Source organism: Hyperoodon ampullatus (assembly GCF_949752795.1).
Source record: "Hyperoodon ampullatus genome assembly, chromosome: 13".
Taxonomy (NCBI): Eukaryota; Metazoa; Chordata; class Mammalia; order Artiodactyla; family Ziphiidae; genus Hyperoodon; species Hyperoodon ampullatus.
Genome location: NC_136926.1, coordinates 39434800 through 39452070, shown reverse-complemented (window position 1 = coordinate 39452070; position 17271 = coordinate 39434800). Strand labels below are relative to the sequence as shown.

Here is a 17271-nt window from a genome sequence, read left to right as displayed (position 1 = left end):
ACCGGGTCCAGCAGTGGTTTTAGCACCTGGCTTTCTGCTTCAGGAAGCTGTGATTCTCTGCATCAGCTTGCCTGTCTACCATTTTTGGAGCAGTGGCTTGTCCTGTGACCTCAATTCTCTGGTGGATCAAAGAAGAGCTGTTAATTTGCTGTTCATTCAGTTTTTTTTCTTGTTGTGAAGACAGGGGTGTCAACTTGAGAGCTCCAAACATGCCAGACTGGAAACCGCAAGTCCAAACTTGTTTTTTAAAGGAAAGTAACTATTGAGGTAACACATAGGCAAGATTGAAGTGGGAAGGGGCTGTCATAGTGAGACCAGGTAGAATGCTTCTGAAATTATCCATGAAGAGTTGATGAATCCTTGACAAAAGCAGTGGATTCAACAAATAATTAGATGTGACAAAAGTAGTCAAATATGACTGAAGTTTTTAGTCTAAGAAACTGGATAATAAAGATAATACTATTAATTAACACAAGTGTATTGCACATAGTCAATTTAAGGTTGGGACATGTTAGGTTTGAGGTGCCTGGATATCTATTAAAATAGGCCGAAAGTAAGTTGAAAATAAGAATTCTAGGATATAGAATCAGGAATCTTCCAAACATATAGATAGTAACTGAGCCACAGTAATGATGAGATCATTGATACAGAATATGAAGATGAATAAGGAACAGCATGTAACATAGCATTTTCATAAACTAGGGTTATCATTAACGCTTTCCTCTAGAAAACGTTCAGAATTTTGAGCAAATTATTTCCTTTGAGATTCATCCCATATTCATATGGGAACTGCCTGTATACGAATTCTGTTAATCGTGGCAGATTTAAGTTAACCTTTCAATGAGATCTTATCAGTTCTTTAAATCTACTGTTGAGAACATTTTTCTCAACATGTAGTAAATACAGGCCCAAATTCCCATCTATACCTTGGTGGGCAGAATAATACCCCATCCCCCAAAAGATGACCTTGGAACCTATGAAGATGTTACATGGCAAAATGAAATCAAGGGTGCAGGTGGGTTAAGGTTGCTCATCAACTAACATTAAAGAGATTATACTAGATTATCCAGATGGACCCATCTTGCTGTATAACAAGGATCCTAAAAAGTGGAAAATTTCCAGAGGCAGAAGAGGCATTGTCAGGGTGATGCAATGTGAGACTCAACTGGCCGTTGCTGGCATTGAAGACAAAAGGGGACCAAGGAAAATGGGCCACCTCCAGAAACCAGAAAGAGCAAGGAAATGGATGTTCCCCAAGATCATCCAGAAAGCCCTGACAGCAACTTGATTTTAGCCCAGGGAGACTCACGTCAAACTTCTGACCTCCAAAGTCCTTACTGTGTTAAGCCACCACCTTCACAGTAATTTGACATAGCAGCAATAGGAAACTAACACAATACTCCTGTACTATTGCATACATACTAAGGGCATATAATCTTTGTGAACTGCAGTCTTTCTTCAGTATGGGTTGGCCATGGTCGGAAGCCAAAGGCATTCTGATTAGATTCTCTATTTTTGTATTAAATCGGGGTTAACTTCACCTATAAAAAGCTTTTCCCAAACTGTATGTCAATGTTCCACTCAAGATATAAATTGGTGTTCTGTGGAAGTAAAGAAAAGAGAAAGGAAGTGACATCAATAGTCTTAAATATATGAGAAATATTATTTATATATTGATTGAAAATCTGCCTTTCATAAAGTTGCCATATCTAAGAATGAGAGGACCTGGTATGAAGGGGTATTTTAAGCATGAACGTATGACATCTGATTAGAGCATCAGTGCAAAGGCAGCACTGCCCAGCGGTCGCAGTGATGCGTCATCAACTCAGGGATTGATGGTCACTGTTCCAGGCCTTGTCTTTTCGTATCATGTTTATCATCTTTTTGTCCTTAAAATAAAAATAAATTTATCAATTAGTTTTGTTATAAAGAGAAAAACTATTAGCCAAATGATCATTCTTTAGCAATTAATTTATCTGAGATCATTTTTGGTGTTCTACTTTAATCCGTGCACTCATTTGGTCTTATAAACCCCTATCACTGCTCTGCAATGCACCATTTAAAAGTTTTCATTATTAGTTAAGTCTGGGAAATGTTACACTATAAGACTAACAGTTTTAACTTCTGTGAAGGATGAATAACTATCAATGATAAAAAAATAGAAAGCAGATTTTCTAAAATGGCTTTATTTTAAAAACCTATACAGCTTTGATTTAATAAAAAATATTGCCATGAAATATCTAATTATACAGCAACAGAAATAAACCCCCAAATACAGTTAATTAGAGGTTATCCAAAAATAAATTCACGATTTTAAAGTTGGAATACACATGCTTTTTTTCAAATAAACAATTTTAAAACTGTTTCAGATGGTTTTCATCTTAAAACATCCAGGCTACACATACTTAATCTTTTGATCTAAAACCAGAAAACCTCTCAGTAACTTCACAAATAAGTGTTTCCATTAACCTGAAAAAGAAAATAACCCCCAAACCCTTCAATTACTGATTTAGTCACAAAATGCTAACAAAGCCAAGTAAATCATTGTTTTAAAATGTGTACCTCTTGAAAATGAAATCTACATCTGAGTTGTGAAGCATAATAAACTTTTTATAGAAGTTGAACCTTCATGACTAGTCAATTTATTTTCTATCAAGTGTACCCTATTCAGACTACTTTCACAATATCTCTTAATCCTGAAAGAATGTGAGGTGGTAAAATAGGAAAACCTTCTTTGGCCCTATAGATAGAGAGGTACCTTAAATGTAAACAACTGCAATGAGAGCCTTCTAGATGTGGGCACCTATGTCTTGTACAGAGTTGGAGATGTATTTCCTTGTTTCTCAAAGACATGATAATCTCCTTCCCAATAATAAAAGATTTGATGTACTGAGATTTGTTTTCAAATGCCATAACAATCAAAATTCATGTATACATCTATAAAGAACAGTTTCAAAAGATCAGAGGAAAGCATTATATAATGGTATTATATCATAGGCTTTATTTATGGTAAATGTTTGCATTCATTTTTAAAAGATTAGCTCTTGCCAAGCATTTTTAAGCAAAAGCTAATAAACGAGAATCATTTGCCATAAAAAAACTATATTCACAAACAAGACTTTAATCAAGTGAAAGCTAAAAAACACTGGAAAAAATACAAAACACTGCTGAGTCGATTAAACTGCCTTCTATCGCTAAATATATTTAGAATGACACAAGCATATTGAACAGAAAATCAATTCTGTGGACTCAGTCTAAGTAAGACCAGCATTAAGAGTGTCATGCAATTCACGATTTTCTTTAAAAAAATTTTTTTTCAAACCACATCTCTTGAACAAAAGGTCTTCTTTTCATTTGAGGGGAAGACAATCTGTTTTCCAAACAGATTCTCCTTTTATACTAAAATAGCAAACTGTATGAACTCTAGCTCCTCTTCCCAGGTGCTACTTATACATGACTTTGCATAATGACTTAACATAGAAGCACTTTCCTGTTAACAGTGTCATGGCCATAAATAATCCATTTTAAAAAAAACAAATGATCAAGTGCAAATCTAAGAAAACTTCCTTTAAAGAATTACCCAAACCCAGCACACAAGCAGGATCGCTATTACACGAGCTAAGAAGTACAACTTATGAACGTGTGTATGATGATAAACACACACTAAAGACCACCTTCTATAAACTTTTAGTAGTGTTGCCAAGTTAATAATTCTTTCAAGGCACTGAAGAATTATGTAGATGGATTTTCCAAAATATAACTAACAATTGCTTAAATTGTTAAAAAGCCCTGAGTCAGAACTTTCAATAGCTTCCTGAAATTACAGATTTCAGACACAATGGCACATTTGTTTATTGTATAGAAAATTACAAGAACATTTTGCTTTTTGGAGGAAAGAAGTAATGTTTATGAAACAAAATCAGACAGACTGCACAAGAAAAGTAAAATATTCAGCAATATTATCTTTCTTACACGTTTTGTGTCAATTGTAACTTGTAGTTACGGATTTAGGCACCAAACTGATGTGGCAAGTCACCTTTCTTGTACCTACTGCTTCCTCAACAAAATAAAAATCTCAATTTTTAACCTCAGGCTTCCATCTCCTCCTTAGTCACAAATATGAATAAATGCTGGAAAACTAATACTCTGACAGAAAAAGAGGTAGAAAATGCCAAGGTAGCAACTTACAATTTTAATTCACCAGTTCTACTAACTAGTTCATATTTTTATACTCTAGTTTCACCCACTACAAACCATTTATCAGCAAATTGAGGCTAAATCTAAAAAATTTTCCCCCTCACTGCAGCAAAGCAATGTATACATGAGACAGCATTAAATAGTTTTTTTCTTCAAATTTAATGTTTTGAAGAAGTACAACTGTAATTAATACTGTTATAGTTTTATATATATGTTAAAGTTCCAAGGCTATACATGATTATCAAGTAATATCAGTAAGCATTCCTATCATAATATTCAAGCAAATAAAATTAGGTTGCCTTTTTGAGAGAAAAATACATTTTGAAACAGTTACAAGTAGACTTAAAGAAAACTGACATTTTCAACAAAGAGGCACAAAAAATTTGCAAAAATCTATTACCTTCCCAATTTAGTACAAATTCAAAGCTAAACTAATTCTAATGTTTAAAATGTGTTTCTCTCCTCTGGCTCAAAATGAAGTAACAAACCCTTCTAATTAAAAGATATTTAAAACCTACTCAATTACAACTGATGATAATTGGGAGGCAGGGGAGAAATTCTGTCTCCCTCAGATTTGATATTTAGCATCACTTTAGATCTTGCAAACACAAACAAACTCTTAATAATTCAGGTGTTTCTTGATTTATACTTAATCAAAATTCTATTCCACTGGAGGAGGGAGGCGGGGTTGTTGCTTAATGGGTACAGAGTTTCAATTCTGCAAAATGAGAAAGTTCTGGAGATCTGTTTCATAGCAACGTGAATATACTTAACACTACTCAACTGTATGCTTAAAACTTGTTAGTATAGTAAATTTTATGGTTTGTGTTTTTAACCACAATTTTAAAAATGCAAAAAATTCTATGCCGAAATTCAATTTTTACACAAATTTTTCCTATAAATATTTTAGATACTCTGAGAGGGTAAGTGGATAAATGCTTTTCCTTTCGGATTTTTTTTTTTTTTAAGCAAGCTGTTCTAAAGTCTACAATTCCCAAAGCAATTATCAATTAAACTACACTAAAAACTGCCTGAAAGACCCTTCATTCAATTGAATATACTCTCTACAACTTACTGCTTTGATAAAATCTACATGATCCCCATTTTTCTCTAAACTCAGAAACTGACTTTTCTTTCTTACTTACTGCAACCCCTGCCATCCTCCCTATCCAACTCCATCACCAATTGTCCTAGTTAGTAAGGTTAAATATTTCTTAGTCCAAAAGGGTCCAAAATTCATAATAAACAAAGAACAGCAACTGTGCAACACATAACCAGACAGTCTATTTCTACCATGTAAAAATGACCTAGCAAGCTCGGAAATTTGAATTGGATAAATCTTAAGCAGCATGCATTGCAATATGCTAAAATGCTCTTACAGGCTAAAGCCATCAAATATATAAATTTAAGAAAGTTATTTTCAACATTATCAATTAATTTTATGCCTCAGTAGCTAGGTGGTCAATCTGCAATGTTTAAAATTACAAATAACAAAGCATAATTTGGCCAGCTAAACTAAAACACTTGTGTAATATAATATTCCTATACTAATACAAAATGATCTTCTCTTGAAAAACTTTCTTGCTCCCAATAAAATTAAATATGTATATAGTATAAACAGTAAGAATGTTAAATTATGTGAAGAAAAGCTATTAGAATAGCACCATTTGGTAAGTTGTATCTATGTTTTGGGTAACAGAGCTGACAACGTTAGAAGAAGAAGAGAAAAAAAAATGTGGTAGGAGTGAGGGGGTACAGAGAGGGAATCCAAATACTACTTAATGACAAGTCTTCCAAAACATTAGGAAGAAATGTTATCAGTGTCTTTAGATCCCTTCTTTTTGAAGGGAATACTTCAAATATACAATGGCTGCATGATAAATTCTGTATGTGCTTAGAAGCTGACAATTTTTTCACTGTTGTGTACCTTGCCCCTGAAGCCCAATAAATATGGTTTTGAATGAAAGCATGTCAGTTTTTTTTTTAAACGAATCTAGGAAAAGAAAAAGCTCTTTTGAGGCACAAGGTAAAGAGATGATAATGACAAGGAAACATCCTAATTGGGAAAGTACTGCTGAGACATGTAATAAGAGGTAGCAGTTTCACAGAGTTAGAGCAAAGTCATTAAACAATTAAGTTCTTAATCTTATTCTCACTCACAAACTGAAAATAAGTTTAAAATAATTTTTAGGTGCTTAAAAACATGAATAGAGAAACATTTTCTTTTCACTAGACAAATTTCAATGTGGTACAAAGAAGCACTATAATTATAGTGACTATGACTTTTGTAATAGTTTATAAGTTATTATATTTTTAGTATGGAGGAAATAAACTAGTCTGGAAGATGAAACTGCCTTTTAGGGATATAAGTTTAAGCACTGCAGCTCAGAAGACAAACAACAAGAATTTAAGTGAAGTAAAGCTCCTGACCATACAATTCTCTGGTTGGCCAAGCTATGCATGAGTCAGCTAGATGTTCCCTCCTTACAAGTTGATCTACTGGAAAAGAGATGGGCAGCCTCTGGCATGGAAGAGAAGGAAAACCCTGACTTACATTGTTTTCAGATCTGAAAGAAAACAGTCTGTTTGTCTCTTTATGTGAACATCATCAGACAGATATTCTATCTTTTTATAACTTCAAAATATGGCTTAATCAACAGCCTCAGTGGCTCATTATTAGATAACTAAGTAGAGTCAATATAAATTTTCAAATTTAAAATTTATAAAAATTTTCCTGTTCTAAATAAGCCACTCAGCTTAAACACAGATACGGAATTACCGAGACTATAAAGCCAGGCAGCAAAGCGCACTATTGTTCTCACCAGGACTTGCAGAGGCGGCAGCCATAAATTAGCCAGAAATACAATGCTGTGAGGGCTAGAGACTTTGTACTTTCAAATTTAGCTGTTGCAGCAGAAAAACTGAAATAAGAACCAGATTCAAAGGGGAAAAAACTTACAAAAAAGATAACTATCCTTAGGAGTTAACTTATACACAGTACATAGTAGATACTATTGTAAACAGCTGATTATTTATATAATTATAAATATATATTTATTTATAATCTAGCAGTAATGATCCCCAAAACACTTATTTATGTGTATATTCATTTTAGACGCTGAAAGATTACTCATTCCAAGGAGAAAAAATAATTAGATGTTCTAGAGTAAACAAAACCAAACCACAGGTAATCAGACATATTTCTGTAAATGTCCTAGTCATTCTTTCTAAAGTAAGTATCTATCAACTGGTTATTTACTAGGTCTTGGATATTGCTGGCAGTTGAAATAACATCCCCATCGTTAGGTATGAAGAGAGACCCTGTTCTTTATAGTAAGCTTTACTGTCTGATAGAGAGTGGAAGCGAGGCCTATGATGAAGGTAGAATCAGTAACACTGGCAGAATTAACAGACACAGAGGAGAAAGGACTGCTGCCTTTGGACAGTGCATTACCCTTCTCGGATCACTGCTACTCAGCACATTAGAGAAGCTAAACTGAACCTCAGAGACCCAAACAGGGCAATATCATTTCACTGGTCAGATCAAACCTGGATAAGTAACCACTGGGGAAACTGAGGCACACTTTCCACAGACAGTTTTTTAAAAGCTGGCTGAACAAAACAGTGTACAAATTAATATAAGAAAGGCAACCGTTAACAGTCAGTTAATAGGTGCTCTTTTATTGGATGACTCCCCCCACCCCCTTCAGTTCCCCACTATGATTGCTTGTTTTTCCTTTTCATGTCTATCAGTCATTTTGAAACTGGCAATTTGATTCAAGTTAAACAATTTTCCTTTGAATCCAGAAAATAAGTTAAATGCAAACTTAATATTCTCTCATTCTATATTTCCATTTATTCTAAGAATTTAGAAACAATCACTTGATAACTTTATCTTAAAAAGAGAATCCTCTCTTCAGTATTCCCTTAACCATGCAGAACTTGTACTATAATTTTATCGTTTAACATACGTGACATAATGGTTTGACTTCCCCCTTTCATTTGATGCATGACTTTTCTGAGTACCTGTATCAGCTCACTGTGTAAAATCATGATAAATTGAAAGATAGCTGATCATAAGGAAGTATATCTTTTGAGGTCTAACAAATTTATAAACTATAAGAGAAAATGCAATAAAAACAAAAATAACAGGAGATCCTTAAAGGATTTTCCCCCTTAGAAGTCAAAGGTAAATCACCTATGAATTACATGGATTCGATGTTTCAGATTGAAAGGAAAAAACCAAAAAAACAAAAAACACAGCTTCAAACACTGTTTTGTAGAGTTTTTGTTGTTGTTGTTCTGGTACATTTACAGTCTAATTACACTCTAGTAAATAAACTATGATATTAAAAATTAATTCATTAGAACCTCCAACTAGCTCACTAAGATCTCATGACCAAATACTTTAGCTAACGAAACACACTGAGTTTTTAAGTTAATACAAAAGAATCCTTCGTTCAATAGCCTTTCGACAAATAGGACATTCACTCATTCGGTCTCCACAGAGCTGGCACGTTCCATGGCCACAAAGGAAAATCATATTCTTCAGACGATCCAAACACACAGGGCACATTGTCTGGAATGTGAGATAACAAATAAAGTAATAAGTGCTGAGACATTTTCTATTTTAAAAGTGTAATGTAACAACTCTGTAACATCATTAATTTTCTTTTATTGTTGTAGTCAAATAATCTTTTGTTGCTTTAAAATTTTTAAACAGTTAAAATATCATCCTTATAAAACAGAAATATTGGTTGTACTGTCAGGTCAGTATAAAAGGTACTATCTAAAATAAATATTACATAAAACAAATAGTATATAAAATTAAAAATTCAAATGCCAAAATCTAACAGGAAAAGGATGAAAATAGCCCCATTCAGTCTGACTCAGATTCTCCAACTCTAGGTACTATGCTGTTCTTGCATGAAAATAACACAATGTATTGTGGGGGGCGGGGAGCAGTGAAGGGATGTTGCTGAGAACACACACATACCAAGCACCATGCTGGATATGATACAGTCTCAAGGCCTACATCACTCCCACTTCAAAAAAGAGGAAACTGAGGCTTAGTGGGGTTAAAGACTTCCCAGGGCAAGCTATAATGTGAACTCAGGTCCGCATGGCCCCAGAGCTCTTGCTTTTAAAAATGATGCTGCACTGTAATACTTTCAATGTAGACCCCCTTAGTTAAAAACAATTAACCTTAGTTATATATTGTTAAATGTAACTTAATCAACTTAGAAGAATTAAGGAGGATACTTCTGTGAAGTTTTCTAGAAAATCACATATTTACTTACAAAGCACATTTTACATTTTATATTTATAAAAACATATTTTACCTTAATATATCATAATACTTCATTCTGAATTAGACCTTTCCCAAATAACATAGAAATGAAATAATTAAATTAAAATGTCTAGATTAATAAACCAGGCCTAAAGCCTATATGAAAATGTGGCAACCAACTCTGACAATACCAGAAATCATTGTGAAGAAAACAACAGAAAAAAAGAACCATAGTCTAACTTGCTAGCTCCATTCTTCCAAAGTAAATATTCACATTTATCCTTGAAGTTTTGAGAAGCAAAGCTGTAGAAAAATCATAACTTTTTATTTTAAAAAGCCAAAGCAGCTTTTTAAAATTAAATTAGTTTCTCTTTCATTAAACTTTCTAGAGGTCTAAGTAGTTAATTAATAACTCCCAAAAGTAAACACATCTGTGCAGTTTGGGTTAAGTTACTTTGGATTAATATATGCTTAATAGCACATAAAATTAATCTTTGTCTTTTAAAGAGACATTGGGGTAACAGAAAGATTGGAGATTTAAAATTTAAAAAGAGACTTATTCAGATGCCTTCTCTTGGTAACCTTGAAGGGGTCCCTGAAAGAAATTCCAACATTCCACAGAAAATAAGTTTTAACTGTTTAAATACTTTAGTGATGAAATATGGCCATGAAGATTATTTAAGAAAGAAAAAACTTCAGATAGAAAAGACAAGAGTGAGACTCTTAACAAGTGCATGGCAACACTGATGTGACTGCCAAACTAGAGAAAGAACACCCTTTGCTACTCAATCCTTTCATTTGATTCAATCCTTTGAATCAAATCAGATTTAACTGGTGGGTCAAATGGTAAGCTAAGGGGGAAAAAAGACTTTTTTTACCAGATAACTAAAAATTTTAGGTAACTTTATTTTACTGTTGCTTTTATTAAATATTAAGCAGATACGAAAGAGTACTTCTGTTGGTATGTATAAGATACAAAGAACAATATAACCACCACCCAGCTTAACACAGGAATATATATCCTCCTCCACCCCTCACTGATAACCACTATTCTGAATTTTGCATTTATTTACCTTTCCCTTGCTTTTCTTTATAGGGTGTGTGTGTGTGTGTGTGTGTGTGTGTGTGTGTGTGTGTGTGTGTGTGTGTCCTTTTCTCCTTTTTACTGAAGTATCACATCTATACAGAAATGTGCACAAATCATAAATGTATAGTTTAATAAACATTCACAAACCGATCAAATGCAAGTAATCAACTTAGATCATGAAATGGAACTATCAATACTCTAGAAATTTCCCTCGTGCCCCCTCCCAGCCATCTCAGCCAAAAAAACCCCACTACTCTTGATTTTAATCACCATCTGTGTGATTTTTTTCTTCCAAGTTTGGATCCCCAAACAATATCCTATTTAGTTTTACGAGAGAGTGACAAACTTTCCCAAGGTATTTTTACTAATTTATATTCCCACCAGCACTGTATGAGTTACAGCTGCTAAGTATTTTGCCTAAACACTTGATATTGACAGTGTCTAACATTTTTTCCCCTCAATCTGATAGGTAGGAAAAGATACCTCAGTGTGGTGTAGCATTTTTTCATGTTGGTCACTGGTGCATTTCCTATTTTGTAAAGTACTTGATGAAATCTTCTCATCAGACTTTGCTGATTGCAAATATTCAAACACTACAAGTTGATACACTAATATGAACTACGCTTACTACAGAAAACACTAGTAATTTTATAGAAAAAGATGAAATGCCGTTCTTCGAGTCACTGTTCACCATGAAGAAATCACTGTTACCTGCTCTTTAATGTCCTGTAACTGCTGCTGCAGCTTCTGCACGTCTGCATTGACGTTGGTGTTATCCTTATCCTTTTGTAACACCGGAATATTCCCACTTGCTATATAGTACAGATAAAGAATCTTAATGTTACTGACTGTTTTGAAGCAAGAATGATTCTTTATTTCTAAAATCATTAGTTTTATTTATTAAAAACACAAGACTATTATTAGAATCCTCTTAAAAAATTTATTTTCCCAAGTGGACAACAGAAACAGCAGTGACATTCATGTTATACTCCTTCATTTATAATCTTTGGAAAACAAATAGGTTTACACATTAATTTCTAATTATATTTAACTCAGCTAGACAATAGTCCACACACAGACTTCTGGGTTTTCCAAGGCTCTCCTTGTTTTGTTATTGATCTGAGATGAGGAACTCCATGAAAGAAAGGTCATGCTCTACTAAATGGAAGGAAATTTTTTATTTCCCTTTTCCTACTCTCTAGATTCTTGGTCTTTTACTCTAGTTAATCTGTCCCCAGGATTTTTATCCTGCCCTATCGGTGATGAAGAAAAAGAGCTCTGGGCATAAGTAGCTACGCTAATGTTCTTCCTCATCTGTACACAGAACAAAGAAATCAAAGAGACCATCCAGCTTATGTCTAGTGCAGAGATGAAAAATATTTTTATACAGCTGTACTACAGGTGACCCTTAAACAATGCAGGGGTTAATCAACAAATAACATAGTCTGCCCTCCACATCCATCGTTTCTCTACATTCCCAGATTCAACCAACCACACACGGATCGTGTAGTCCTGTAGTATTTACTACTAAAAAATATCCAAGTTTTGGGAGTTCCCTGGTGGCCCAGTGTTAGGATTCCAGGCTTTCACTGACATGGCCCAGGTTCAATCCCTGGTTGGGGAACTGAGATCCCGCAAGCTGTGCAGCATGGCCAAAAAAAAAAAAAAATCCAAGTTTAAATGGACCCTGGCAGTTCAAACCTGTGATGTTCGAGGGTCAACTGTACTGAAAAGGTTGAAGGTAAATAATTTACTTTTCATCTTTCCACTTGTTCACTGGGTTACACTTCAGTTTATCTACAGTTACTCCGTCACAAAGAATTACTGTTCTATAAAATACTTAAACACACGAGGTAAACCTATTTCATAAAATAATGAGGTTAATACTTGTGTAAATTGAGAAAATAATTTATAATATGATGTCCTCCCACCCTAAGACACAATAAATTTCATCTTAAAAATAGCCAGCAAATTTTCTTTAAGCAAGAATACTCTTTATAACGCACATGGAGGTTTCTTAAAAGACTAATGTTAAAAGGTCCATAATCATATTACAAGTTAGAAAAATACAATTTCAGGTTTCTAATAATGTAACAAGAGCAAAACCCTACCTGTTCCTTGTAGATTCAAGTCACATACCTTCTGTTTTACAAGGACAGTGTACTATGAGAAGACATGTCTATGAAAGTCCCAATAAGAAAGCGAAGTAAGAAAATCCACTTACAGATATCATCAGTGGCATCCTCTGAACTTTTCCCTCCACAACACATGATGAAGGGCACTCTTCGTTCAACTACTGCCCGACACTGCACACACTTTTTCATCAGATTAGCACAGTCTGGAAACAGCAATAGGACACTTCTCACAAAAGAGAACATGAACAGGGTTGCCTTCCTCTGCTCATTTTTCATAACTTAAATTTAACACTGAGATAGACACTGTCATATCAATACATAATTCTACCTTCTTAAAATGTTATCAACCTAAGAATGTATATTTTTCATTGGTAGCCTCTAGAATACAGAGCCCATCATCATGAAACTAATGACATTTTCTAATACATTGGAATAAATTGTGAAGAGGAGGAGGTTTTAAGTTTTTTTAAAATACGTAACGTAAATATTTCAAGATCTTAAGGCTTGAGAATAAAGGAGGGAGATACCCTTCATAAATTTAACTACTACAACAAGAATTATAAGGCTGCTCACATGACACTTTTTAAAAAAATACTTCCTTTTGTAAATCGCTTATCTCTTAAATTCCTAAAGTATGTTGAACAATTCTCTCCCTTCTATCAGACTGATGTAATCTAACAAGGAAATTGCTTAGTGACTATTTTTTTAATGTAGCAGTCAGGAAGATATCAAAAATTTATCATAATGGACTATCTTTCTAATACCTATATATCGGTAGAATGCTTCCCCATTCCAAGAAGAAATACCCAGGCACAATTCTATGTTATGGATTATTAATACTACACCTAAAGTTATTAATTAATTATAAAATAACACAGTGTTTCAACACATTCTTTCCCATTAGCATTTATTATGGAAAGTATACTCCATATCTTAGCTTATATACCAAGTGTCTTTGTCATTTCAAAAACAGGAAAAATAGCAAAAACTGTGGCAGGATGTCTTATGACAAGACAGTAAACCTTAACAAAGCACAAAACCACCAACGTGGACAAGGGGGTCACACACTCCCAACAGTGCTTATGCTGGTGGACAGAGAATAACAATTCTCTGTCAAGGCCGATCCTGTGCCGAGGCCTAAATAGAGATGGGTCTGATGCTGGCCTAGGCAAGATGCACTAGGTAGGAACTAATGTTAGTAGATATCTGGTTTGGGGTTTGTCTTCAATCTGAGAGCAGGTTTTTTTTCTTGAATTTAAAGAATTAATTTAATTGCCTAAGTATATAATATGTAACCACAATTATTTTAAATTCTTGTAGCTATTAAGTTAGGTTGTTATATTGTTTATATAAAATCTTTCTTCCATCCCTCCAAAAGGGATGTAATTTCTCCTTCCTTTGATTACTGTGATGTGGGGACTGGACCACCTGCTGTACTGTATACTCCTTGAGAAACGGACATTTTCCACCTCGATTTCATCTTCCCTAGCAAATAAGTGTTTACCAATGGTCTGTAAAATGGAGAAAACTCTACTTCTTAGGTTTCTTGTAAAGATAAAAGAGGAAACACTCAAAAAGAGATTAAAATGCCTGGTACAAATTAAGAGCTCAATAAAAGTTAGCCGTTGCTTGGGCTTCCCTGGTGGCGCAGTGGTTGGGAGTTCGCCTGCCGGTGCAGGGGACACGGGTTCGTGCCCCGGTCTGGGAGGATCCCGCGTGCCGCGGAGCGGCTTGGCCCGTGAGCCATGGCCATTGAGCCTGCGTGTCCGGAGCCTGTGCTCCGCGACGGGAGAGGCCACAACAGTGAGGGGCCCACATACCGCAAAAAAAAAAAAAAAAAAAGTTAGCCGTTGCTTTTGTTACATTCTAAAGCAAAAATAATGTAAAAACGTTGGGAAACTCCTGCGGGAAAATATTACTTTAAGGCTCTAGAATCTGTATTACCAACTACTAACTATAACCAGCTTTCAAGTCACTTTGGTCCCTGACAGGGTCAGCAAACCCAACCAGTCACTTGTTTTTATAAATAAAGTTCTAATAGAAAACAGTCCCACCCATTTGTTTACATATTGTCTGTGGTTGTTTTTGCACTACAATGGCAGAAGTAAGCAATTGGAAAGAGTTGAGGTGTTACTACAGAAATCATGTGGCCCACAAAGCCAAAAATATGTTTTATTTGACCCTTTACAGAAAATGTTTGCTAACTCCTGGGCTATGAAAATTTACATAACCTGAGCTCTTTATTACTTAAGACAGAATTCTCTTTCTTCACGCCCTCTGACAGCTGATAATAGCCATTATACCAGTCTTTGGTAAACAGAAACAATTACGTGGAGCAGAATGTTACAGTAGAAAACCTTGATCCTTTCTTAGTTGACGAGCTGCCTATCAAAATGAAAAAAACAAATAAACAAACAAAACACCAATGCTTAAAGCAAATCTGTGCCAATGAGATTAATCTATTACACAGTTTGTTACTTTAGTCAAATGTTATATGAAAAACCAACACCTAACTCACTGAAACACCATGCTTTACTTTGGGTCCATTTAAGTGAAGTATAAATTGTTAAACTTACTTAAAATTCTTCACTGACAAAAGGCAAAAAGAAGAGGAGGATATTAATACTAAGTATATTAACTTGAAAAGAACAAGGGAGATATATAAAAGCAAAGTTTAAAACTCCTCTTAAACTTTAATATCATCCTCACAAAGAAGATTTCTATAAGCTCTCTTGACATAAAGGTTAAGGAAGGTTAAGAAGGCCAGAAATTATTGCCCCAAATGGTTGCTGTGGGTGGTTCAGCAGGGGGGAAAGTATACAGGAGAGGCAACATAAAGGTGAAGATGAAGATGTGTTCATTTCATATGTGAAAAAAGGCTAGACTAAATGTATCAACACTCATTTTTAGAAATAAATTTCTCCTGTGTGTGAGAAGTGGTCACTTTGTGCTCATACAACAAATGAAATAAAAAGCTAAGCTGGACCCTCTTATACTGTTGGTGGGAATATAAATTGGTACAGCTCCTATGGAAGACAGTATGGAGGTTCCTTAAAAAACTAAAACTAGGGCTTCCCTGGTGGCGCAGTGGTTGAGAGTCCGCCTGCCGATGCAGGGGACACGGGTTCGTGTCCCAGTCCAGGAAGATCCCATATGCCACGGAGTGGCTGGGCCTGTGAGCCATGGCCGCTGAGCCTGCACGTCTGGAGCCTGTGCTCCGCAACGGGAGAGGCCACAACAGTGAGAGGCCCGCGTACCGCAAAAAAAAAAAAAAAAAAAAAAAACCTAAAACTAGAGCTACCATATGATCCAACAATCCCATGCTGGGCATATACCTGGAGAAAACCATAATTTGAAAAGATACATGCACCCCAATGTTCACTGCAGCACTATTTACAATAGCCAGGACACAGAAGCAACCTAAATATCCACTGACAGAGGAATGGATAAAGAAGATGTGGTACATATATACCATGGAATATTACTCAGCCATAAAAAAGAAGGAAAGAATGCCATTTGCAGCAACATGGATGGACCTAGAGATCGTCATACTAAGTGAAGTAAGTCAGACAGAGAAGGACAAGTGTTGTCTGATACTGCTGAACTTAATTTACAAAACAGAAATAGAGTTACAAATGTAGAAAACAATCTTATGTTTACCAGGAAGGAAGGAAGGGGGTGAGGGATAAATGGGAGACTGGGATTGACATCTACACGCTATTATATATAAAACAGGTAACTAATAAGGACCTACTGTATAGCACAGGGAACTCTACTCAATACTCTGTAATAACCTATATGGGAAAATAATCTAAAAAAGAGTGGATATGTGCGTAACTGACCCACTTTGCTGTACAGCAGAAAGTAATACAACACTGTAAATCAACTATACTCCAAAAAAAAAAAAAAAGAAAAAGCTAAGCTGGGAGAATGCAGCACATCGAGTCTTCCCTAACACTTAGGACTAAGGAGGGAAAGAGGTGACACTCTTGTACAGAGAACAGATAGAGGGTTCTAGAGGCCCACCAACTCCTCTGTTCATGAGTTATTAAAAAAGTAATTCAAAGACATAATTTGTTTCACTTTCTACTTTTATAATAATTCTGAGGAAGTTTTGTATGGGCTACTTACTCTCACAAGCACACATGTGTCCGCAAGGCTGAAAAAGAACAGCTGCTTTCTTGTCAGAGCATACCACACATTCTTCAATCTGCAAAAAAGAGGTTACAGCAAAAGCGTAAACATCTACAAATACATCTAATGACTCTAACAGTTCCTTCTGTATCCAAATGTATTTCTCCTCTATTCCTCTATAAGGAAACACTCCTGCACAGAAGAATTTAACACACACTTCTCCTCTGTCCTCTACTTTCTTGGTTACTCATTTTCACATCTTTGAAGACCCCAGCTAAACTGGTCTAGCTCCACTTTAGCCTCCCTACCTGTCCTAAAGAATGATACAGAAAAACTCCATTTCCTCTGAGGTCAGGGAGAACAGACTATACTTCAATTTTCTTTCTTTCTTTTTTTTTTTTAAATTACTTTGAGGACTTCCCTAGCAG

At 35.1% G+C, this 17271-nt stretch overlaps 1 protein-coding gene across 1 annotated transcript in view; it reads right to left on the bottom strand.

Annotated features, from left to right (window-relative positions):
• Nucleotides 1-8635: 8635 nt before the first annotated feature.
• The window catches only part of MIB1 (MIB E3 ubiquitin protein ligase 1), a gene marked incomplete at both ends in the record, with an annotated part of 111090 nt that continues 102454 nt past the window's right edge, over nucleotides 8636-17271 (bottom strand). The window contains 4 exons of the mRNA XM_079717014.1: nucleotides 8636-8776; nucleotides 11286-11386; nucleotides 12799-12912; nucleotides 16841-16919. Of these exons, the coding sequence (XP_079573140.1) occupies nucleotides 8636-8776; nucleotides 11286-11386; nucleotides 12799-12912; nucleotides 16841-16919 (435 nt within the window). The remainder of the gene's footprint in view (nucleotides 8777-11285; nucleotides 11387-12798; nucleotides 12913-16840; nucleotides 16920-17271) is intronic.